At 36.4% G+C, this 27,653-nt stretch overlaps 1 protein-coding gene across 1 annotated transcript; it reads right to left on the bottom strand.

The window, feature by feature from the left end:
• Positions 1-1,253: 1,253 nt before the first annotated feature.
• Positions 1,254-24,548, bottom strand: htra1a (HtrA serine peptidase 1a). The gene is made up of 9 exons (XM_059520207.1): positions 23,889-24,548; positions 14,041-14,143; positions 13,690-13,894; positions 5,410-5,604; positions 5,189-5,221; positions 3,853-3,967; positions 3,690-3,747; positions 3,367-3,462; positions 1,254-1,839 (listed from the first exon to the last, which is right to left on the bottom strand). Exons 1-9 carry the CDS (start codon positions 24,352-24,354, stop codon positions 1,671-1,673), a joined length of 1,440 nt encoding a protein of 479 aa, XP_059376190.1. The 5' UTR covers positions 24,355-24,548; the 3' UTR covers positions 1,254-1,670.
• Between the last annotated feature and the right edge of the window lie 3,105 nt (positions 24,549-27,653).

Here is a 27,653-nt window from a genome sequence, read left to right as displayed (position 1 = left end):
GCCCTATTCTTTATTTTTTTCTTTTGTATTTTTATCTCCCTTTGTGTTTGGAATAATTAAGTTAATGTCTGTTATTTATGCAACAGTTTAGGTGAATATTGTTACACCTTACCACCACTAGATGGCACCAGTGATCACTGGAGTTTACAGAAAACAAACAGTCAAGTCAAAAGGCCTCTGGTTCATTTGGTTCATTACTGGGGAAATTTTGATTAAACGTTTTAACTGAGGTTTGCCAGTGGTTCTCACCACTTTTCGATGTCATGGGAAATTTCCAATCACTGCATATATTGTGTATACAAAATCAGTGATTTATACATCAGGTTTTACAACACTTGCCTAATTAAACAATTAAGAAGGTTTCTGGAACATGCTACAAGAGTGATATAATAAAACAAACTGAAACTTAATCAAAATTTTCAATTATGTGCTCATGCTGTACAACAGTGAACATTCTGGCAGTGTTGGCAAAGGTTCTGGACTTTTCATAACAGGCCTGAATAAGTTTTTTTTTTTGCATCAGCTAGAGCCAGCTGAAGGCTCTGTGCCATCTATAACACACTGGAAGTTTGTGATTTTAGCTGATTCTGTTAGGTTGACAGAAAATTCTTCATTCTTCATTTGAAAAGTTTGCGTTAGGTTAATTCAATACATAAAAAAAAAAAAATCCTATAATATACAAAGATTTGCAAACACATACTGTATGCACTACAATTGGGGCTGTTAAGATTTTGTTTTCATGTTTTTGAAATAAGGTTCTTTCAAAATTCTGCATTTACTTTATAATAAAATACAGTAAAATATACTTTAAATATATATTTATTTCAAAAAGTTATTCATTTCTGTGATGGCAGAGCTAAATTACTCCAGTTTTTATTGTCACATGATACTTTAGAAATCATTCCAGTACACTGATCTGATGCTTAAGCATTAATTCTTATTAGTATTAATGTTGAAAACAATTGTGCTGGTTAATATTTTTGTGGAAACTTTTGAACATTACTTCCTCCAGATTCTTTAATAAACAGAAAGTTCAACAGAACTTCAAGAGAATCTAATATTGTGATGTAGAGGTCTAAAGTACCACCTGTAACTTCCATTAATGTCTTGGTGACATAACACCATGTTTTGTCATGCTGTAATGTTTTTCAACATTTTTGTTCTTTCAGTTTCTGGTGCAATTGTAGTCTTTGCCAATGTATCAAATAAACTTTTATTAAAAACATAGAAAACAAATGTGCTCGAGAAAAGCGCAATATCAAAATGTTTTTAATTTTTTCAACAATAAAAATGTCAATTTATTTTACAAAAATGGTTAGAAATTCCAATCAGGTTGTGAAAACCTCCTCAAGTCGCTGTGCGTTATATTGTTGGGTAATGAAAGAGCATATCTATCTATATTCTGGAAAATCATGTCCAATGGTTAATTTTGAACAGTAAACAGTAGTAGCTTCCTCTAAATCATTCATTTTGATTAAAATAAAAATCATTAATAAATGTGAATCTACATCACTGTGCTCTGTACAGTCTAAAATCTCAGGCTGAGCTTTCACCCTGCCTGTCATTTCAAGAACGAGGACAATTGGCCAGATGTCCCTCATAGGGGCGGGGCAGAGGACACACCCGGTAAGTTCATTGGGTGGGTTGATGAACACCAGCTCTGTGCAGGGTCAAGGGTCAATCTCCATGGGAATGATAGTTAGGATAACGTCCTCGTTGCCACGTCGAACCACCACGCGTAAACTGGAGTCCTTTTTGATGGCTGCGCTCACATCCGTTGCGGAGGAGATCCGCTGACCATTGATAGAAATGATGACATCATTCTCCTTAAGTCCACCTCTGCAGAAGAGACAGAGAAGAGGGAAAAAACGTTTAAGGAGGAAGACTACAGAGCACTAAAATAATTCATTTTGATTAAGGTATCCTAATCTTCAGAGTTTACATCACAGAAACTGAAACCTCTCCAGTACAAATCAAAAACTGCTGGACTTCCCAGAATTACTCAAAAATAGCTTCCAAACCCAACCCTTAAGGCTGTGCGTAGTGTATTTTTACAGTTGTTGTAGAACTGTATGCTTCATCAAATAGTGCAAGCATAATGGCTCTATAATTCAGTCCTTATCACTTTAAATGACATCATATTTCAGAAATACACACCAACATCTATATTAGGTCAAATAAAACACATTCACACTCCCTCACAGAGTAACAATCTAGGTTATATACTAGACTTCACAAGTGCTTCCTGTTTGTTGGACTGCAAGTGTGACATTTGGTGATCATCTGTTATGCAATTGTGAATCATAAGCATAGTGGTGTCGCGCCGAGAGGAAAGAAGCAGTTGTTTGTATGTCTGGGTGCCATCTGAGCTTGTTCTTAACATGTCCAAGCTTTCTGGTAAACTAAAAATGGATCAGGATGTGGTGGGCAGTGAATAGGACTGTGGTTGTGGAATTATATCAAAACAACATTTCATGCACAAAGAATTTCATCATATGAACCTGCACAACCTAAATTTGCCTTTGAGTACTTATTTGCTTTTGATTTCTAACAAGCATATAATAAAAACAAGATGCCCTTAAAATGTTCACGGATATGATGTGGCAGTGACAAGACCTGAGTCATAGGTTTTCTCGTTAATCAACATGTTAATCATCATGTTGTTCAAAACCTGTTTGACTCATAGGTGTTGGAAAGACATGAGGATGCATAAAAAACAACAGAACTTCCATTTTTAGGTGAACTATTCTTTTACCCTTAAGGCTGTGCGTAGTGTATTTTTACAGTTGTCGTAGAACTGTAAGCTTCATCAAATAGTGCAAGCATAATGGCTCTATAATTCAGATTCTCGTTAATCAACATGTTAATCATCATGTTGTTCAAAACCTGTTTGACTCATAGGTGTTGGAAAGACATGAGAAGGCATAAAAAACAACAGAACTTCCATTTTTAGGTGAACTATTCTTTTAATTTAAATGCATTTTCAGCAGCCTTCATGCCTCTTGCTCTTGCACAAGTGTATTTTGTCTGAGTCAGTAAACATGATGGGCTGGAATAATGAACATCAGCAGGTTGTGTGTGTGTGTGTGTGTGTGTGTGTGTGTGTGTGTGTGTGTGTGTGTGTGTGTGTGTGTGTGTGTGTGTGTGTGTGTGTGTGTGAGAGAGAGAGTGTGTGTGTGTTTTGATAGGTGGGGGTTAAACACAAATTTAAAACATATGGAGACAAATGGAGCCAAAGACAATATCCTTCCAAGCATGACGGCAGAGAGCATGTGGCCAGTAAAAACAACATGAATTCTGGCAAACGAGTTGACCTGCACTCTTGACCTGCTTGGCATTGTGGGACTTTGAGTTTTGGTGACTCACGCTGCAGCTGGGGTTTTAGAGATGACCTCAGTCACATAGGCTCCTGATGTGATGTCAGGGAAGTCGCGCAGTCGACCTCTCAGCTCTTTGGACAGTCTGTGAGCAGGAATGAATGATATTACATCAGATCAGTTTTTCCCTCCTGGAAAAAAAAACCTTCAATAGCTCTAAATTATAATACGGTACTATAAATCACACAGAGTGTAAAAACAGAAATCTCACAGAATTATATAATCATCCAAGATCTTCCTTAAGGTCAAGATAGAAACCATATTAAATTAGGTATTCATTAATTTGATGCATGGATGTGGTTATGTACTCACGCAGGAGTTAGGGTCATCATACGAACACCAATGTATCTTTTCTTAGTCGCTCCTCGACCTGTAAAACAGCCAGAAGAACATAATCAAAGTTGCAACACAGCAAATAATTAGGCAACAAAGTCTATTTCATATATTATTTCTTGATATGAATGTACAGTCTTACCTCTGGCCAGTCTGTCATACGACTCAGCCAGAAACTGTCGTATCTTGTCTGATGGAATAGCGAAGGAGATTCCAGCCGTCACTTTCAATGTGTTGATCCCAATCACTTCACCATCCTAAAGGAAAAACCGTACACTCTCAGTCAAATATTAAATAACTTTTATAATTTTAAAAAAAATTTTTTTATCATGTATACTTGGCTGTTGCCCTTAGCAAACCAATCAAAAACACATATAATCTTTCATGGCTCTTGCATCACTTGCTATATTCTATTCAATTCTTACATAATATAGCCTGCTGAAATAAAACCATTTCAATAATTTAAAATCAAATCAATGTTACTATTGGAAACTAAAAAAAAGTACTTAAAAAGGCAATTAATATAATACAAAGGATAATAAATATTACATGAAAAACTTGAAAACAGAAAAATTTAAGTCAATTCAAAATATTAATAAATAATATTAATTAAATAATAACATTAATAGGGAAGTTGTGGCCTAGTGGTTAGAGAGTTTGACTCCTAACTCTAGGGTTGTGGGTTTGAGTCTCGGGCCGGCAATACCATGACTTAGGTGCCCTTGAGCAAGGCACCGAACCACCAATTGCTCCCCAGGCATCGCAGCATAAATGGCTGCCCACTGTTCCAGGTGTGTGTGTTCACTGCTGTGTGTGTGCACTTTGGATGGGTTAAATGCAGAGCCCGAATTCTGAGTATGGGTCACCATACTTGGCTTTATGTCACTTCCACATTCCACATATAATAGTACATGTATAATACTCAAATTAATATTTACTGTCAATTAATTAATTTATTTGCCATGTAATACTGTAAATTACATGATTTATAGTCTGAAGGTTTCATCATAAAAAAACATGCCTTTTTTACTCATATGACTGATGGTTTAAGTTCCACCCATAGACTGTATAAAAAAAGTGACATCAACCTTTGGTTTCTGAAGAGCGATTTTGAAGCCTAAAGTACCAGGCTGTAAATATAAAACATTTTCTGCTGTAAATTTGGGAATTTTAACAGCGGGACTCTATGGGACTGACTCCCTTTTGGAGCCAGTCTCTAGAGGCCAGTCGATGAATTGCAGTTTTAACCACTTCTGTGTTGGTTTCACGAGAGAGAGCACTGGGTTGCCGCTGGGTTCCACCATGTTAAATTAGTCTCACTGGGGTAACATTACTGTAACACCAGACACATGCATTCTGGGAAAATAAGCCCTAACTACTGTATTACCACACAATCATGCTCTGTGCAAATATAAGTAGTGTTTATGCATGTCCAAATGGGATATTATTCAACAGTTTTGGAATGAGGAAATGCTCACCAGATTAACTAATGGTCCTCCTGAGTTGCCATACTGTAAAAAAGAAATTTCATGTGTTAAGACACAGTTTTTTTTTTTTTTTTTGAGGCTGGATTTGTGTGTGCATGGATGTGTGAGAGGCACAGATTAAAATAACAAATAATAAAATATGTAATAAATAACTTCATAAATAAAATTGTTGTAGTAATTGTAGTAGTAAGCATTTGTAGTAATTCACTCACATTAATGATGGCGTCGGTCTGAATGTAATCCATATCTGAGTTTCGTAGACCCAACTCTTTCCCGCCTCTCTGCGTGGTGCTTACTATCCCTGTGGTCACTGTATTCTGGAGGGAAAATGGGCTGCCGATAGCAACCACAAATTCTCCTGGTCTAAGGTCAGCCGATCGGCCGAGAAGAAGCACAGGAAGCTTACTCTGAAAGAGAGAAAAGTCATATATGTCTGTTACGTACAGAATGCAGCCTTTATTTTAGAACCTACTCATGAGACAGAAATATCCCAACCCTTCACAATCCTAAAGCCTGCAAAAGTTTATAAAAAGAACTTTAATTGAAATCCAATAGTGGCCACCCAACACAGCTGTTTTTGACATTCTAGCAACTTTATGACATTGCAAAGTCAGTCATGTTATAAATGCTTGTATGCAGGCGTGCCATAATTCTACCCTTCAATTTCCTGAACTGCCCAGAACTGCCATACAAACAGTTCTATTCTAACACCTCTGTGCATCCGCTATCAAGTGTCTGCCTAACAGGAGTTTGGATATTCAGATCTCTGAAACCTTGTCACCATGCAACCTTCATGACATCACGGAAAAGTAGGCACTTAGGACAGGATGGGACAAATCGGAATGCTGTTTTGCCCTTCCTGTGGGGAATCATTTATGGAATCTCCCTTCTCAACACAGGGCCTTGATTAGAAAGATCATTGTGACAACTGAATATGCTGGTTTAGCCATCACACTGGTGTCTATTTTGTTTACTGGCAGTAAAAATAGAGTCAGAGAGTGAGTAGCAGACACGCTGAGCTTGGTAAACACACCAGACGCACTCATGTTCTCATTTTGAATGCATGTATATGGGCTCTGTATTTTAGGGATAGTTTAGTGCAAGCTGCATTTCCTTACAAATTGTCAGCTAAAAGGTTTCCAAGGGAAGTATACAATAATAATAATAAAATAAAAAAAACATATATTTTGAGTATTGCATGGTTTAGATGTTGTGCAATGTTTGTCTGAGTTCCCTAAAGCCTGATTTGAGGATGATACAAAGATGCTCTACAACACGACCACTATCTTACAGTACCTTAAAATGTTAGGCGGAAAGAATATTTTGTTATAAATAAACAAACAGCATACACAGTTACTAAAAATCTAAATGTTTCTAACAATGACAACAACTTGAGAAAGAAACAAAATGGCTGCTGTTGCTGTTACAGCAATTTAATCTGTACCTACCTAATGGAGAGGAAGGAAACTCAGTCCAAAGCTGTAAAATGATCCTGAGCTTTTAACACGAGGTGAACTCTCAGCAAACTCGACCTGTGCTAACAGCGTTTTAAAATAGAAGAGGATAAAGATGACGATGACTTGCAAACTAGACAAAAAAAGTTACATCAATGTGATTCTGTTCTTTAAATGTCAAGACCTCATGCTCATAACTTCCTTTTCAAGCCAAAAAGCATGAACTAAACCCTCAATCTATTTCACTCCAGTTCTGTGGAATCCACCCTAATCAAGAATCCCACAGATATCCCTGCGATTATGTACGCGTTCCACAATCAAAGAACAGCTACACACTGCTCATGTGCTTAATGGGAACATCGGTGCTCTATTGGGTAACCATTGCAAAAAGATGAGATCATTCTGCAAACACAAAGGTCACATTAGAATACTTATTAGCCACAATGAAGCTAAGTCAGCCATTTTGTGTCAATGTGGCATGCTAGTCAACCATTTTGTGTTTGTGTGAAATTATATGAAATTTCCATTTAACATCTGCATGGAAAAACCACACTGAAAGCTTCCCTCTCTATTTCTTGCCCTTTCTCCCCACCACAAAGATGACTCAGTGTTGATGTCCGAACTCAAAATACAGACTATTATCAGTATATTAGAGCAGTGATTATACACTGGCAGGATATCAAAAATGGCAGTCACAGGAGCTTAAACGATAAATGCTTTGTAATGTACTAAATATACCAATGAAGGCACAGCTGCAAACAATCAAAAAGAACCAAACAAACAAAATAAATTACAATAAAAATCAATGAATATATACTTATATCTAGTAGGATACTTATATCTAGTTCCTCATATATATATATATATATATATATATATATATATATATATATATATATATATATATATATATATATATATATATATATATATATATACAGTACAGATCAAAAGTTTGGACACACCTTCTCATTCAAAGAGTTTTCTTTATTTTCATGGCTATGAAAATTGGAGATTCACACTAAAGGCATCAAGGGCTATTTGACCAAGAAGGAGAGTGATGGGGTGCTGCGCCAGATGACCTGGCCTCCACAGTCACCGGACCTGAACCCAATCGAGATGGTTTAGGGGTGAGCTGGACCTCAGACAGAAGGCAAAAGGGCCAACAAGTGCTAAGCATCTCTCGGGGAACTCCTTCAAGACTGTTGGTACACACACACAATATATTTTCTCTGTATAGGCTTATATAAATTTAGCTGCTGTATTTACATAAATATTAGACAAGCTACCCAGACACACAACAGATGATGGTGACCTGTTACACTGATCATTTCAGCAGGTTGTGAGGTTACCTTATTAGGCCATGAACTCCAATAAATCTTTACTATGTGAGACTACAGGTCAGCAGTTCCTTGTAAACATTTACCAGCCGAAACACCTGCATCCATCTGGCCTATAAAAGCATGAGAGTTACCGCAGGTGTCTTTGTTATAGATACTGCAGTCTGAGAACACCAGTCAATGTGGGACATGTAAAAACAGGCACACCCTCACCCAGTGCCAATGAAACAGTAGAAGAATTTTGAGTAAGAAGACTTTGCCATTCCCATAAGACTTCCAAGTTAAGGCTAGGATTGATATTTCCAATGGAGACGTATCATGAAAAAAACAGCAAAGAAAACCTCTCAAACCTTTATGTTAAAATGTGGAGAAATAATACTAAGTGTTTCTTCACCTGTAAAATTGGTAGCGATATCTTTTAGTTCTTTAGGTGATTTTAATTTCCTTTCGGGTTCATTTTAATCAAACAGTAGTTTGTAGAGCTGAAACAGACATTTCCCCAGCCCACAACCCTTCCAGTAGTTAATAAGCACTTATGCAGGTACAGAATGGGTAACATAGTCTATCAAAGGTTTAGATTATGATTATAAGGTTGTTATTTAACTACACAGAGTTTCCACACACTGTGACGTTCCCATGTGCAACTAAAAATGTGTGTCTGCCTTTAAACACCAGTTTGCAGTTAGTCACAATCTGAACAAAAGCAGAAACAGCAGCATTCAAAGACATCATTAACTACTCACAGTAAAAAGTGACTAGGAACTGGAGATACTGAGATCACCGTCCCACTCTGTCATCATTGTGCCCGTCAGTAGGCACCTCATCCAATATTGTGCCTCTAATTACTACGCTGTGAGCAACTTTAAAAGATAAGCGCCAGTCTGCAAGCACTAAATTCTCCACTTGGTGGGTTTGTGTAGGATGTGGCTGCAAGTTATTTTCAGTGAGTGAACTATTAAAGGTTTTTCCCAAAGGAAACCTCAGAGGTTTCTCCTTTAAAAGATCAGTAGACTTAATAGAGCTTTCAATTATGTTTCATTTAAGTATAGCCTAATCTTTGTCTTTGGGATTTCTCAGAAAAATTCCCTATGAGTAATAAAAACAGATATAGATAACACAAATACTATTAAATGTTTGAATCAAACTGATTTTGTTCAGATTTAACTTTCAGACTTTTTAGTTTTTGTTGTCATGTCTGAGATATCAGTGACAATAAGTATATTTTAATGCATGCTCAAACATTCAGTAAAAATAAAACAATAAAGTGCATTTTTTTTTAAATTGCATGTATAAAAGTTAATAAGGCTACAATCGGCCCCTGACAGAGGTTACTAAAACATGTTTTTAATGCTTTAAATATTATTTAATGAATTGTCATAAGTATACTTGCACAGATGAGGATGTAGCTTGAATATGCAAAAATACTGTTAAGATCTCATTTAAAAAACTACAGGAGGCATGTGTTCTTACCAGGGCCCTTCTTTTGAAAAACAAAAAAACAAAACTGAGAAGTTGGAAACATCTTGGCTCCATTTGAAGCTCTTGTTGCATTTTGGAAGAAACGTAATTGTGGTTTTCCTTCTTTGTTATGTGTTCTTGGTGTTTTCAGCTGGACATATCAGCCTGGAACCAGGAATGATACTGTATACTTCAAACTTGAGATGAGTTCAGACTTGTGAGTTTCGGAGTGTGTTTGGGGGGAGGGGGGTTTCAGTGACACTATTTCCACGTCGCTGTCCCATATGCTAGTTTATACCATGAATGTCCTCTTTGCATTTGCACACTTTCACACTTGCTTCACATGGCCAAACCTGCTTCTCTGTTCCCAAGTGTGATTCACATCTTACCCTGTAATATTAAATGACTCATTTTGGCCCAACCAGCAGTCAGCCACATTAGTAGTCTGGACTGCATTTCAGGCCACTGGAACATCGATAATCCAAAGAAAACCTGTGTGTGTGCACGCTACGTATTAGCCTTAAAGCTCTTAACTTAAACGGGAAACTTTTTCTTTGCTTTGGCTCACGACCAGAGCAGAGGAATGGAAATGAAGACATGGGAGATTTACAAATGAGTTGACTAAATGTGTGATGGGCTGAGACATGAAAATGATTCATTTTCCTGGAGCTTCTGAGTTCAGGAACAGGAATGATGGGAAGTTCAACAGATCATGGAAGCTGGACCCTCAAGAGCTCCCCATCTGTACGCTCTTGCCTTGAATGTGGGTGAAATCTCTGTCCACATACACATACATATGGATTCATTTTAAGTCCCTGACCACATTTCCTCTCTCTCACTCTCTCTGCGAGGGAAAACACTTTCCCCTCTTTTCTGGCTGTTGCAGACAGAGTAATGATTTCCAGAGAGACAGACAGCCACCAATAAAGGGAGAGAGGAGGAAGAAAGATAGTGTGAAGGACGAAATATTGGGAAGAAAATAAATAATCTGCTCTATGACTCTTAGTTAATCCACCATCTGCTGCCAATTTTCTGCATGTGTGAAACTGTGTTTTGTGAAATATATCCTCATTTCTTTCTCATCAAATCAAGGCATGTGCATACTATATGTGAGTTTAGATTGTGAAGTTTGGAGTTTTTGGGAGTAACTTATGAAAATTAGTGGTGGAACTAACAATTTTAACTATGATAACATCAATAAAAAACAAAGATGCAAGACAATGGGTTCCAATCTTTTTCTGTCATGTATTTTGCTAAAGCCAAGAAGGTTCTCTGTTCTGTCCCTCATATAAACTCTCAGTTTGTTTGGTATGATTCCATGAATCATGCGAGCCTGATTTATACTAGTATTAGTAGTGCATTTTCTTTCTTTCTTTTTTTTTGGTGCCATGATTCGGTAGCAAAAAAAATATATATATTAAAAGTATACTCCACCCAGAAATCATAATTTACTCACCATCCTGTTGTTCCAAACCTGTATAAATTCCTTTCCTTTGTAGAACATAAAATTAGATATTTTGAGAAATGTCTCAGGGCTTTTCTCCATTCAATAGAAGTCACTGGGCTTCAACATTGTGTGGTTCCACAAAATAAAGAAAGTTAAACAGGTTTGGAATGATGTGTGGGTGATTTTTAGGTAGAATACCCCTTTAAATTCTGCATTTTCTAAGTAGTTAACTACAGTGAACCTGCACTTAGTGATGAGTATTGACATTAGATTTTTTTTCTAGTTTAACCAGCTGTATTTTTCAAAAGTGCAGGTTCACTGTAGTTAACTTACTTCTAGTGTAAACAACTACTGAAACATTCCTGTAGCTCAAATAGTACAGCATGGTGCTAGAAACACCAACATCACGGTTTCAATTCCCAGAGAATGCATGAACTGAGAAATACCTTGAAATACCATACTTAGAAATGCTTTCAAAGTAGCGTTAATTATGTTTACATGCACTTTAAGAGTACAATTTTGGTCAGACCAAAGCAGTAATTTATCTTCTTAAAATGCTATTCTTGTTTTATTTTGACTGTAAACGTTTCAGAATTGTTTTAAGAAATTGGATTACCAGACCTAAATAATGCGCCTATAGTTCGGCTTCATCCAGCATGTATACATGTAAATCAGACTTTAGACAACTTGAACTGTGGCTGGACTACTAAAAAAAATCAATTTTAACTGTGAATGTAAACATACTTTACAAACGCAAGTTTTTACAGTACTGACCTACTTAAAACCTCTCAACATGCATTAGAAAAAGCGAAGAAATTGCAGTAATTGCTTACAGGGATACAGGCACACACAAGTTCTCTCCAACACACACACACACACACACACACACACTCAGTTCCCTCAGGGTCTTTGTAGTGCCTGATCCTTTTCCAGTGCATGACTTCCAACTCACTTGTGCCGTTCAAACCAATGCCCTTTTCTGCTTCTTTTGTTTTTGCTTTTCCCACATGCCCTGTTAGTTAGAGGCAAGTGTTATATCAGAGATCAGAGACAGGTCTGTCTCTCTCAAACTCTCTCACTATTGATCACACATACACATGACCATATGATGTCATTCAAGATCACTCACTCAAACTGGGGCAAACTCTTTAGCAGCTGGGTATTAAAGAGCCCACTGATTCAGTCCAGCAGCATCAGAAACACCAGCTGAGAGAGAGCTACATAAAACATCTCAGACTATAGGCACTGCTGTGGGATCTGTTTTGACTGCAGGGATCAGGATAAGAAACAATCGAGGAATCTGATCTTGGAGCAGTATGCATTCTTTGGGAACACCGGATCAGATTAAACATGTAGTCTGGGCTTGCGTGTGCTTTATTTCTCTGGAGAACATATGTTTAAGAGACTGAGTGATTATGAGGTTAGGATTGTCAGACAAGCATGCTGCCTGGTGTCTATCAGCCAGCATTGACATATATTTTAAGAGCCTGTACAGTGCACTGCACTGATCTGAGTGAGTGGGGGGTTGTGGGTAATATAACATTTTGCCTAAGACACCTTAAAAGGATTGCATTGCTCATTTTGTATTTATGGGGTCAGTAATGTTCCTATTTTGGTTATATGAAAAGTCTCCTTTGCAAATATTACAGGGCTGTGTGAATGCAGTAATTGCTGAAATACAAATGCCAAGTTTGAATTCCTGCAATCTTTAGCTTGGCCATCTGTACTTTCCTGTAAATGAAACACTCTTAGGTTATTTGGACTTGGTTTTTGATGTTGCACTAATAAAACTTATCCTAAAAGAGAGCCTGGTGGGTTTAGTGCATTGCTGTTCGAATTCAGACTTGAACCTCTTCAGTATAAACAATCAGGATCAAAAATAAAACCTCAGCTTCCATTTATAAACCACGATGAGGCGGCTTCCTGTGTAAAAAGACATTATAAAACTGTTCAATCTGTCCACCTCAGTACACAAACCACACAGATGTTTGCTCTGTGGTGGGCTAAACATGCAAAGTGCCTGCTGAGAGAATAGTGGTCATTAAAAGAGTTTAGCACTGTGTGAATGTGTGTGTGCTTAAAAACACTTTTATGCCCGATGAAGATAGTACAACATCTGTTCCCTGAGGCCTGGTAAACTTTCCCTCTCTCTGTAAGTTTTTATATATTACCTTTTATTTATCTTCCTCAGCCTAATTTACCCTTGCATCTAGCTAAATTGGAGAAAAGGAATCCTGCAATATGCCAATGTGAATGTTGTCATATATATGGCACTGAATAGGGTATAAAAAGAAACTCTTAAAATATAACAATATATATATATATATATATATATATATATATATATATATATATATATATATATATATATATATATATATATATATATATAAATAAATAAAAATTGGACAGTGACAAAAGGTGCTTACCTTTCAAAAAATGTTGTCTGTCAACATCTGGATGGCAAATTAAATACTATAGCTAAAATAAATATTATATAATATTATAGCTGCTTTAATAATATGAACATAATAATAAACATGAAACAAACATCCAAACTAAATGAGCAAAATATATAAAGTAAAAAATGTCAGAATTAATATCTTGCAAGTATTAGAAGTGCAATATTACTCTAAATAAAGTCTAAAGGAATGAAAATATATTTAGTAGATTATATAGAGTTTTCACCAGAAAAAAAAAAAAAAACGTTTTTTCTAATGCTAAAACTGTGTATAATGTGTATCATATTCATGGAATGTGCTATAACAGCAGGACTGTGTTGGTTCTTCTTACCGGTGAATCGATCTTTATGAGGGCGATATCTGCTTTTTCATCAACATCCTTGATCTTAGCATCATACGAGGCTCCATTTTTAAGCTCCACCTTCACTCGGTTTTTATTGGCTACCACATGGGCGTTTGTCACAATGAGGCCGTCGTCAGACACCACAAACCCTGATCCACTCGCCACTGCCATTTCACGCTTTGAATACACCGTCCTAAACAAGACAGAAGAGTATGAAAAAGAAATAGAAACCGAGGTAAAGAAAGAGACATTTGATCAAACATTCCTCTTTAATATAGACTAATGACAATGTGATAAACTCTTCTTTAATATAGACTAAAAATAATGTGAGAAACTTACTTGCGATACAGTTCAATATGAACCACGGCAGGGGCGATCTTCTCTACAACATCTGCAATGAAATTGTACTTGTATCTCAGGCTATTGGGGTTATCATGGATAGCTGAAACAAAAACAAAAAAAGATGTAACGAGAATGTATAACAGAATAAATGGACAGTAGAGGACAAAACATCTGAAAATATCAAATGACCACTTAAACAGGATACGTAAAGGAAAATGAGACCAGTTGTTAACTAAAAAAAGACAAGTGGTGGGATTTTTTTATTTAAATATATACATGGGACTTCTGTTGCTTACGTAAATCAGCATCACTCAGTCTCTCTCTTTCTCTCTCTCTCTCTCTCTCTCTCTCTCTCTCTCACACACACACACACACACACACACACACACAGACACGTGAAGGGCAAGATCTGAGGAGTCTCTTGGAGGACTTGTCTGGAAATGTTGACTCCCGTCCTCTGTAATTTCACCATGAAGGAAAAGAAGTGAGAGATATTTTTTTCCTTTTCAACCAAAAGAGTTTATTATCAGCACTCAGAAGCTCATAATACACATAAAGTGTATGAAAATTGCTCTTTTAATTTCACTCTTTCAATTCTTCACCCTCAGGGTAAGATTGTTTTGGTATGCATCACAGACTCAAATGAACAGATGACAGCAGCTGTCATTTGATCCAATCAGTTAGACAGTCGCTGCAATGATGAAGGGGCCCTTTTAATTATACAGGATATGGGACCCCAAGAAGACCTGGCTGTTGGAAAGCATGCAAGTTCAAAAGACAAATGTGTCTGTGACCAGATGGGTTTGTGCTAAGTGAGGGAACATTAAAATGAAAGAGTGGAGTGGTATATGAATTATAATGGTATATGAGTTATAATGTTTGCTCAAGTGTAATTAAAGTCATATCCAGCGTGGCGCTGACATGCACTCTGACCTAATTTAACATAATTATAGTTTTAACACCAAATATTCTGAGTTTTGTTGAAAATTTTCTCATCCATTTAACAACCTGTTGTTCCCACATGCTTCAAAGCTACTACCATCATTCCAGTCTCGAAGAAGCCATCTCCATCCTGCTTCAATGACTACCATCCAATTGCACTTACCCCTATTCTCATGAAGTGCTTTGAACGGCTAGTCATGCACCACATTGAGTCTGCCCTCCCCCACTCCCTGGACCCCTTCCAGTTTGCAAACTGGTCCAACAGAGATGACATAAACTACAGGAGTGAGGTGAACCACCTGGCCGGGTGGTGCATTACCAACAATCTCTTTCTGAATGTGGAGAAGACGAAGGAGATTGTTGTTGACTTCAGGAGAGTGCACACTCAACATGCTCCTCTGACCGTCATTGGTGCAACTGAGGAGATAGTGAGCAGCATCAAGTGTGCACATCACAGAGGACCTCTCCTGGACTGACAACACAGCAGCACTTGCCAAGAAAGCACAGCAACTTCTCTACTTCCTCTGCAAACTGAGAAGAGCCAGAGCCCTGGCCCCCATCATGTGCACCTTCTACAGAGGCACCATCGAGAGCATCCTGACAAGCTGCATCACTGTGTGGTATGGCCCCTGCAACGCGTCCTGCCGGAAGACTCTTCCACGCATAGTGAGAGCAGCTTAGAAGATCGTTGGTGTCTCTCTCCCCTCCCTCCAGGACATTTATGGAACCCGTCTCACCCACAAAGCCCTCTGCATCACAGGTGATCCCACACACCCGACACACAGATTCTTCAGTCTGCTGCCATCAGGAGTCTCCAGGCCAGGACCAGCATACTGAAGGACAGCCTCATTCATCATCAGGCTGTCAGGAAGCTGAACTCCCTTTCGACCTTGTCCCCCTCCCCCCAGATTTGTTACACTTTTATCAGACGGAATAAGCTCTTTTGCACTACAATCACTATATCTGCACTGTTTACTTCACTGATTTGCAATCTATCTGCCATTTGCCTTGTGCTGCTTTGCTTATCTTTCTTTTTAGATGACCTATTTGTGTAGTTGTACTTTATTATCTGTATTTAATGTTCTACTGTTAGTGTTATCTGTATGCACCAAGGGTCTGAGATTAATGCAATTTCAATTCTCTGTATGTACTGTATGTACTGTACATGTGGAAGAACTGACAATAAAGCATACTTGACTTGACGAATAATTCTTGACTTTTAGCTTTCTTGTGTAAATACATATAAATGCCAGTAATATATGCCAAATATATATGCACTATTGTTCAAAAGTTTGCAGTTCATGTGATTTTTTAAATCTTTTTGAAGGAAGTGCCTTATCTTTACCAAGGCTGCATTTATTTAATAAAAAAAATTGTTACAACAATACAGTGAAATATAACTTCAATTTTATATATTAATATTTTTTTAAATGTACACAAGCTGGCTTTTCAGCAGTCATTAATCCAATCTTTCTTTCAAAATCATATGCTGATCTGGTGTTCAAAACTTTATTACAAGTTCTGACTTGTGTGATAAACACATGAGTGGTGATATATATATATATATACAGTATGTGAATACTCATGCCTGTGTTTGATTACTGGTGATTTAGTGGTTACAAATCTGTCTGAAAGTTTGGGAATTTGATTTCCAGGGCTATTGTAGATCAGAAAAAAGCAGAAACAGGTGCCTGAGGTCCATTCTGCTGTATTACTGCTGAGTAAACAGCATAAAAAAGAGCTAAGGTTCAACCCTGAGACTGCATCTATATGCATTCTGCTATGGAGAGTTTAGAACACTAAAAGGTTCTCTAAAAGATCAACTGTGCTTGAATATAAAGAACACAAATAAACTCTTGAGGATCACAAAGATTTAAACAAATCTATAACCTCTTATTATTTATAAAAAAAAACCTTTCTAGGCATTTTATGAATTATTAGTGCATATTCTGGCCACACTTCCACTGCAACCTTCAAAATGATTTAACCAGTGGTACTGTTGATGCATTTATGGTTTAAGACTCCATAACCTTTGGTCTCAGAGCTGCAAGACTGTAACATCTGACAGTTAATCACAGTACCAACCCTTACAGAACTGAAACCACTGTTGACATTCACACCTGCATGCGCTTGTGAACCTGCTGACTCATTTCAACCAATGAAATGTTTGAACATACAGTACTGCACACAGAATTCAAACCATCACAACTAACCAACCTCTGTAGACCAACAGGAAAAAGGAAAGAAAAGTTTATTTTATGGCGACAGAATATCCAGTGTGGGGAGACTGACCAGTTCCAGACCAACATTAAACAATGCATTCAATCCAAAATCACATGTTTTGAGAAAAGCTATCAAAACTAAGTAAATAAAAAACAGCAGTAAAACTCCTGGTCAAGATGGACAAAGTCCACTTTAAAATGATGCATTAATAATCCAATAATGTAAAACATCTAAATGGAGAGTTCCAACTCTAAATTCTGATTGGATGAGCCATTGTAAGATGCTTCGTTGCTTGGCAATATAAACATCCTGCAGTTAGGGTAGTGTACTATAACATATCAGATTATTTTTACTTAATTAGTAAAGATTTTAGTAAAGTTTCATTTTTCTGAACTACTGGGCTGGTATCCAAACCTGCCAAGAATGTGCTTGGCTCGGAACTCAATACATCAAAAGCCTACATTTAGTCTGCACAAATATGAGGCCTTTGTGTTTTCACTGAAACACTGCCAGATTACAACATATGGTCTGAGAGAATGAAATGACATTTGTCCTAGAGATCCTGGATGTCTCTCCTGGGGAGAGCACTACTTTTCTTTTTGATTCCAGAAAATGTCATCCTGAAATTTGGTGTATACATAAAACTTTTCATATTGCATGTTTAAGAAGAAAAGCAAAGACTTTTGGACAACAGATATTAAAGGCTACCTAAAAATATATTTAACATGTTACAATAGGTTTACTAAATCCACAATATGGAAGACTCCAAGATAATAAATCTTCTTGCCAGATGTTCAAAGAGTTTGCGTTCAGTCAACTCAGGTATTTCTACCCAAGCCAGGAAATTTTAATAATATAAATTGAGTTTTTTAACTTTCTATTCATCAAAACAATATATCAAGGTTTCACAAAAAAAACAAAACTAATTATTCATAATAATAAGAAACATTTTCTGAGCACCAAATTAGTATATTAGAAGGATTTCTGAAGAATCTGACAATGACATTAAAATTAAGCTTAGCTATAAAAGGAATAAAATACATTTAAAATACATTCACATAGAAACAAGTTATTTAAAATTATCATAATATTTCACAATATTACTATTTTCCAATGCAGCGTTAGTAAGCATAAACGACTTCAAAAACATCTATAAAATCTTACCAACCCAAATCTATTCTGAATCAGCTTCTGCACAGTTCTGGCATAGGAAGAGTTCACTCCTGGCTAGCACAGTTCTCACAAAAGTCAATAGAAAGGGTGAGGGATGAAACCTTGAAAACATGATGAACAGGTCATGCCTGTGGCTCTGAGTTATAGTTATGGTGTCCAGTTACAGTTGTGTAAGCTCTGTCTGAGGACTCTCTGCAGGGTTTGTGAAGGATTCAGACTAGAGAAGTGTGTTTATTTGAGTTCGGTCGATGTCTGCGTAGGTGAGCAGAGAGCAGGAAATGAGTCCTAACTCTAGGAAAGTCCTACTGGCCTATATTATACTACAGAAGCACAGAAACTAAAGGAGAGGTGGCTGTCAGAGGAAGAGGGCTGGAAAAAAATTATTTGCGAGAGTCTGAGGAAAGGTAGAAGCTCTAGGCTCCAGGGGATTGAGAAAGAGAAATAAATGTATTTGATGAATCATGAAACATTAATAAAGAGTCCCTTCTTGTTCTTTTCATGATCCAGTCATAACAGATATAATTCACACCTGTCTATTCTTGTTCTCATAGATAGGCTTATTTACTGAGCATCTACTTATAGATCTGTGCGTGTTAGTGTCAGTAAAAAGAGTTCAAGCATTTGACTGCACTCATAAACAAACATGTCTTTCATAACATGCTAATTGAAGATAGTTAAACAAAAGCTGATTCTGGACAAACAGAGCAAACACACACATATACAAAGGACAAAACCTTACTCAGAATTTAAACAATACACATTATCGAAACAAAGAGACAATGAAAGAATGAGATACTTTTCTAACCATATCAAACCATACCTTCACACGCACACAGTCACTTCTGTTTAGAGTTTTAGAGAAAAATCATCAGCAAAAGATCTCAGAGGCTGAGATTCATTAATTGGGAGTTATAAACAGGATATGAAGGAAAGAGTTGACAAATAAATAGATAAAGATGACCAGACTGTTTAACACAAGTGACAAGGAATGTAAAATTGTAAAGTATAAAAAAATGAGTGAAAAACAACAGTGAAAATGAAAATCAGAGTAAATCTCACATATATGTCAACCATATCAATCATCTATAGACAAATTTTATTTTTACTTTAATATACTTATATAGAAAATTAAGCATATTAAGCATGAATTTGTGTTAATTGAACGTTATTATTAAATTCTCATTACTTAAAAGCAAAACAATTTATTTTTTAAATTATGTAATGCAAAAACAACAACATCAACAAAAGCATTATACATTTTTTTTAGTATTCATACATCATGGTAGTTTTGATTGCACTACCATTAATTTATGCAGATTTAAATAACAATGAAATACTGTTACAGTCTAATATCAAGAATCACTGTACATAAAATAACAGGATTAACTTTAATTAGAATGTAATATTGTGCAATAAATAAATAAATAGGCCTTTTTCTTTATGAAAAAAAATATATATATATATGCAGTATGTTTCTTTTCAAAAAGAAAGAGAAAGAGAGCAGCCATAGAGATGGGTGAAATATGTGCCTTGTCAGCATTTGTAGGGCTACAAAAACAATCTGTAGAGGTCTGGATGTGACAAACCTCTGAGCGCCTATGAAATCCACAAAACTAACACATAGAACATAAAAAGACAGATATGCTGAGAGAGTGCATGACAGAATTTGAGTGCTATGGTTATACATAACACTCCATTAAAGAACTGTAATTCTTGGTTCTTAATACACACAACAAACAGCATGACCAAGAACAAAGACAATTCACAATGAAGAAGTGCCAGCAGAAAAAAACAATGCAAAGACACAAAATACAATAAGCTCTGGGAAACAAGCCTGAAATGCTTAATGAAAACCATGCAAAAGAAGAAGAACACTGCCATGAACTTAAAACACAAACACTGCCCACTCCTCTCTCCAGTTCAGGGCTCGTAAAAAGATTTCAGGATTTACTCAAGAGGTCCAATGTGAATAAATCATTAACATAAACAAGAACATTCACTTAATCTTTTTCTTACTGCTTATACATAAAACTCACTGTGCAGGCAGTTCATTAGGTTTTGGAACAATTATAAGTAAGTTTTAAGATGCCTAATTTTGCAAAATGTTCGTTTTAAGATTCCCTTCACAGTGAAGGCAATCACAGAATGCATTGCAACAAATAAGATGGCAAAAGAGATGAAAAACAAATGTTAATGATACAGCAACTTCTATTTAAAAAAACAAACAAAAAAATATATTATATACATATATATATATATGTATATGTATATGTATATGTATATATATATATATATATATATATATAGTACAGACCAAAGGTTTGGAAACATTACTATTTTTAATGTTTTTGAAAGAAGTTTCTTCTGCTCATCAAGCCTGCATTTATTTGATCAAAAATACAGAAAAAAATATAATATTGTGATTCAATTACAATTTTTTTTTACATTTATTATACTTTAAATGATCATTTATTTCGGTGATGCAAAGCTGAATTTTTAGGATCATTATCACATGATCCTTTAGAAATCATTCTAATATGATGATTCATTATCAAAGTTGGAAACAGTTCTGCTATTTAATATTTTTTCAGAACGTGATACTTATTTAGGATACTTTGATGAATATAAAAAAAAAAAATAAAAAAAAATAAAAAAGAAGCTATGTTTTTAAAATATAAATATTTTGTAATAACAATATACACTACTGGTCAGTAATTTGGGGTCAGTAATTTATTTTTCTTTCTTTTTTTAAATAAAATCAATACTTTTATTCAGCAAGGATGTGTTAAATTGATAAAAAGTGATAGGAAGATATAAAGATATAAAGAAAATATATTATTAGAATATATATTATTAGAATTTTTTTTTTAATAAATGCAGTTCTTTTTAACCTTTTATTCATCAAATATATCAGACAGCAGAACTGTTTCCAACACTCATAATAAATCAGAATATTAGAATGATTTCTAAATGATCATGTGATAGACTGGATGTTACATGTGACACTGAAGGCTGGAGTAATGATGCTGAAAATTCAGCTTTGCATCACAGGAATAAATAATTTTTTTAAAGTATATTCAAATAGAAAACTATTATTTTAAGTTGTAATAATATTTCACAATATTACTGTTTTTTGGTCAAATAAATGCAGGCTTGATGAGCAGAAGAAACTTCTTTCAAAAACATTAAAAATAGTAATGTTTCCAAACTTTTGGTCTGTACTGTATATATATATAGAAATTTAGCATTACATCACTTGCTCACAAGCAGATCCTCTGCAGTTAATGGGTGCCGTCAGAATGAGAGTCGAAATATCTGATAAAAACATCACAATAATCTATAATACAACTCCAGTTGATTAATTAATGTCTTGTGTACCAAAAAGTTGCATGCTTGCAATAAATCAAGACATTTTTAATGCCTTTTTCACTGGAGAAGGTGGATAATGGCCAGAACTGATGCTTTAAAGTTAAAAACGTCTTGAAGGAATTGTTTATTACAAACACTCAGCTTTTCACTTCATAAGACAATAACTGATGGACTGTAGTTGTGTGGATTTCTGTGATGTTTAATCAGCTGTTTGGACTCTCATTTTGACGGCACCCATTTATTGCAGAGGATCCAATGGTGAGCAAGAGATATAATGCTACATTTTTCCAAATCCATTCTGATGAAGAAACAAACTCTACATTTTGTATGGCCTGAGGATAAGCATATTTTCAGCAAATTTTCTTTTTTTGGTAAACCATTCCTTCAAAACAGTGTTCACGAGTCGAATTGGTTCCTCTGCAGAACATTTCATATCATGTTACTTTAGGCTCCAGTAGACAGCAAGGCTGTTTACAAGGTTCTAGAACAGTGCTAATATAATAGCTCAAGTTGCAATGTGAGACTGGAAAGAATTTGGTGCCATCACTCCCATTCTCCTCATTGGGCTAGAGACGTGCAAGCCATTTCCTTTAGTCACAATCATCCAAAACAGACTAGAACATCGAGTTTTGCAGGAGGGCGCCTTTCTGCTTCAGTAAAAATCTGTTTCTTGATGAATACACAAGACTCACAATATGACCTAAATCTGCAGCAAGCGAAGAAGTAGTGTACAGAGAAGCAGGCAGCCTTCAGATCCAGATGCAAATGACATCATGAGCTCTGCGGCACAGTGTGTTTTCTTTAGGAGAGGCCAGGACTTGGAAGCCACAGACCTCTCACAGCTTGGCACTATGCTTTATTAGGCCAATATGCACAGAATAGACACGTCCACAGCTATGCCAAAAGTATCCTCAAATTTAATCTTCTAAAGAACAGGCTGTGGAGTTCTGATACTCAACAGCTGATTTAAGGAGTTTATACTATTTTAGCACAATTGTTTGTGAGCCAACAAGTGTGTGACGATTCACTATCACAAATCCACTATCCAGACCAAGACAACTATCCACTTTCAGCCACAATTTAAGAGCCAGTGTCTGCCAAAATGAATACACTGAAGCTCTTTCAGCAAGAAGAATAATGAAACAGTGAAAAAGATAAAGAGAAAGCACATTTAATCTCATTTAATTATATAAAATAGGAACTTTATTGTTTTAACACAATCTCATAAGATTAAATCCTTTACAACCTGCTCAAATTCATCTCTAATAACCTTATATCTCACACAAATACACACACACACACACACACACACACACACACACACAGAGAAAATAAGATGTGAGAGGCTTCATTTTAAGAGGTGAAACTCTGAGGGCACACACATTCACACAAAAAGAGCCCACAAGCTGCTCTGGTTTTTGTCCATTCATTGGTCTTGATGAGTCAGACTGTGTTTGTGTACTGATTAATAAGTGCTATGAGCAAACTGCACGAGGGTCAAAATGCATTAAAACTAACTAATTATGACTGAGTGCAGAGACATGCGTATAAGAAGCATGGCTGAAGTTGGGCCTTTGATCACTTTACCCTGAGTTTGAACTTGTGGATCACATAAATACTGTAGCAAGAATGGCACCATGTTCATCACAAACACGACAAAACAGACACAAACATGCTTGACTCAAACATACATCGTTTCTGTTACTGCTAGAGACTGAAAGGCATTTTCTTCCTTGTATGCCAACCAAATATGACTAAAATCAGTCTGTCTGCTGTTTAAATGTATAAATAGAAACCAACATTTCCAACCAGGAGGGTTTACAAAAGGAACAAGATCATAAAAATGGGGTGCACTGGCCGACGATGAATATACCATGCAGCAAAGATGTCTTCTGCATTCATTGCCAATATCTGGACTCTCTCTTTCACGCAACCAACCCATCATTCTTTCTATCTTTCTATCTATCTATCTATCTATCTGTCTGTCTGTCTGTCTGTCTGTCTGTCTATTATGTGAAATTAACTAGGTAGTTCACATTATTCATAAGTAGCTTTTTATTTAGCACACATGGACTTATACTGTACCACTGTAAAAAGTGTAAAAGAACAGGCAAACTGTGTTCTTTTGAGGTACTCACAAGACCCACACGCTCCACGTTGTATGAAGAGCACCGGCGGCTGCTGCAGGCTCTGCGCTCGGTTACTGACTCGCTTCAGTTCGCATATGTTCCGATAGGAGACTCCGTCACTGCCGCACACCGGGTCGCTGCTTTTACACACACAGATACCGTGTTTCCCTCTCCTCCTGACTGTAGCCGAGAAGCCCACTCCTCCGGTCACGGAGCACTCCAAACTCTCTCCACACACCGGGTCCCCCAGCTTACCGACCCCGCCGCACGCCTCTCCCTCTCCGGACGCGCACACTAGGCAGCAGTTACAGTGATCCATCACCTGTCCTGTCGGACAGTCTTTTGGCATCGATGGACACATTGACTTATCGCACTGACTCGGACATCCGCCGATCACATAGCGTTTACTGAGGCGCGCATCAGTTTGCAGCGATGTAACCAAGACGCAAATGCAGAACACAGTTATCCAAATCATACTGATCAAAGTTAAATAAATAAGGAATGTAAATTGAGAACTTCGAGTTCTTTAGTTTCTAACGAGACCAACTGAACTACCTCCAAGCGGGAATAATCTTTGGACCGAGCTTTGTAAATTCGGTGCACCGCGGGAGCGAGCACAGTGCGCGTCTCTTGAGTTTCTGCTGGCGCAGCGTTTATAAAAGCGCTCCGGATTCCACGCGCACACTTCACCACAATGACAACAAGCGCTGCGATTGGCCTGGATGTGGGAAAACTCTTTCAGACTGATGTGCAATATGAGCAAAGCGGTCTCTGATGCAAATCCAGTTCCTGAAATTGTATAGTGAATAGGCTACCTGCCTCTTCACAAAAACACATACAAAAATAAATAAATAAGGTAATGAACAAACAAGCAAGCAAACAAACAAATGAACAAACTGGAAAATTGAAATAACTTTTATATGATTCTGTCACTTTGTAAAGGTATTGCTCACCTAAAAAAAATTACATCACTTGCTCACCAATGGATCCACTGCAGTGAATGAGGGCCGTCAGAATAAGAGTCCAAACAACTGATTAAAACATCACAATAATTCATAAGAAACTGACACAACTCCAGCACATCAGTTAACAAGTGAATAGTTATGTGTTTGTAAAAAACAAATCCATCATTAAGACTTCTGGTCAAAATATGAGTCCATAATCCACATTACTCTTCCTCCAGTCTTCTCACATCAAAATCCACAGACATATTTGTTTAGAACTGTTTTCAGTGGAGAAAATTGCCTTATGGATATTCTTACAAACACAGAGCAAAACATATGGTTGAACTATTCTTTTAAACATAGTTTTAACAATAAGATGTTATATGAAGCAGTAACATACATTAGTGAAGCCAAGGTAAGAGTTTCAATATCTGTAGGCCTAAATATTATTATTAACAGTAATATTAATATTAGAGTTGGTTCCCATATTGCCAATTTTCACCAACTGCTATAGATGAAATAAAGAAGAATACTTTTAGAAACAGAGTGAAAAAAGTAAAAGCATATATATATATATATATATATATATATATATATATATATATATATATATATATATATATATATATATATATATATATATATATATATATATATATACAGTACAGACCAAAAGTTTGGACACACCTTCTCATTCAAAGAGTTTTCTTTATTTTCATGACTATGAAAATTGTAGATTCACACTGAAAGCATCAAAACTATGAATTAACACATGTGGAATTATATATGGAATTATATACATAACAAAAAAGTGTGAAACAACTGAAAATATGTCATATTCTAGGTTCTTCAAAGTAGCCACCTTTTGCTTTAATTACTGCTTTGCACACTCTTGGCATTCTCTTGATGAGCTTCAAGAGGTAGTCACCTGAAATGGTCTTCCAACAGTCTTGAAGGAGTTTCCCGAGAGATGCTTAGCACTTGTTGGCCCTTTTGCCTTCAGTCTGTGGTCCAGCTCACCCCTAAACCATCTCGATTGGGTTCAGGTCCGGTGACTGTGGAGGCCAGGTCATCTGGCGCAGCACCCCATCACTCTCCTTCTTGGTCAAATAGCCCTTGATGCCCTCAGTGTGACTCTACCATTTTCATAGTCATGAAAATAAAGAAAACTCTTTGAATGAGAAGGTGTGTCCAAACTTTTGGTCTGTACTGTATATATATATATATAAATAAACTTTTAAACTGTTACTCAAGGAGAGAGAATTCTAAAGACTCAGGTGCCAGTAGTTAAATGAGTAAAAAACCCACAGGAAGACAAATAAACTAATTCCTATCTCCCACAAACATGCACAAGCACAAACTAAGAATGTATATCCGGGCGTCTTTCTATGCGTTTCCATTGTTGTTATGGAAAACTATCACATTTATGAATCTAATGATAAACAGAACCCATTCACGAAATAGCAAATTAATTGAACCCATAATTAAAGCTTGCAACAAACAGTTATTTAATTGTGGCAGGCTGAGCTTCAACTTCCTGCTATAATTTACAGGCGCTTGAATTAAGCCAGATAAACATCTTTGTGGTAACACATGGACTGCAGAGTGTGTGAATGAGAGTGAGTCCAGGAATTTTACAGGGCTATAATCCACCTCGCAGAGCTTGTTCGCACACAAACTACATGTCTGAGATTCTAGTGGTAGGTTTATATTATGATGCTGTGTGAAAAAATAAAAAGAAATTTAATACAAAATAATTAGTCTAAATACTGACTTTAAACACTTTCACTGACCACTGCTGGCGTCTTTACAAGGGATTTGGCCATGGGAGAGGCCCCTGGCCCAAGGACCTGAGGGCTGGGTTGTTTTTGTGGTTAAGTGGAACTGAGAAACTCAAAGAGGGTGATTTTCTGCGGTCTTCCTTTGGAGAAAAAAAAACGATTAAGTTTGGCAGTTCTGACTAATGGTTTGGTTATATCTTCAATTTCAATGACAATAACACTGAAACGCAGCCAACACTAAACTGTAGGCAACTTGAAAAGACATGTCTAAAGATGATGAATGAATAAGAGAAACATACTTTTCCCCTCTCTCCCAATATTATCACTGTTCAGGCAACATAAATCTTTTAATTAACTTAACAGTGGTTTCAGCAACTGCTATGCGTGAGACATTATTATAACAGAAAGTGTTCGAAATACTCAGTGTTTCTTTAGTATTATTTACTATATGATCACCACACTACTATTAATACTTTGAGCTTTTATACTCAATTTTCGTTTAAGTTGTAATACATTTATTACGTTTTAAAAAGCTCATGTAAAATAAAACCACCTGTTATACAACCTGTGTTTAATTATCAGGCAATAAGAACGAACAAAAACCGATCTATCAATTTTTCTGAAAAAAATAATTAATAACCGTAGCATGGTTTCCTGATGTGTTTCTGTTCCAGCAAAAATAAAGCAAAACGAAAAAACAGCAACTTTCTACGTTTTAAAGCCAATGATTATGACTTAAAGTGAAGGTTCAGCAAAAAAATTTATATTAAAATTTGGAACGACATGAGGGTGAGTAAATAATGACAGAATATTTTGGGGAACTATCCCTTTGGGCTCTACCTTTTCCCAAAGGCCTTGCAAAAAATTAACAAAATGCTTGCCAGCATTATCCCAGCTGGTGCCATTGGCGTCATGGTCTAGTTGGTGACATCACATCCTTAATATGACAGTGAGGTCAGTGCAAATTTACATGGAAAAACATGGCTGTGTTTTGACAACTGGACATGTTATAGAGCCAAGAATAGCATTTGATAGTTTAGTCAAATTAC

Source organism: Carassius carassius, chromosome 32 (genome assembly GCF_963082965.1).
Source record: "Carassius carassius chromosome 32, fCarCar2.1, whole genome shotgun sequence".
Taxonomy (NCBI): Eukaryota; Metazoa; Chordata; class Actinopteri; order Cypriniformes; family Cyprinidae; genus Carassius; species Carassius carassius.
The sequence above is the reverse complement of the archived record's forward strand: the minus strand, read 5'-3'. Positions and strand labels throughout refer to the sequence as shown.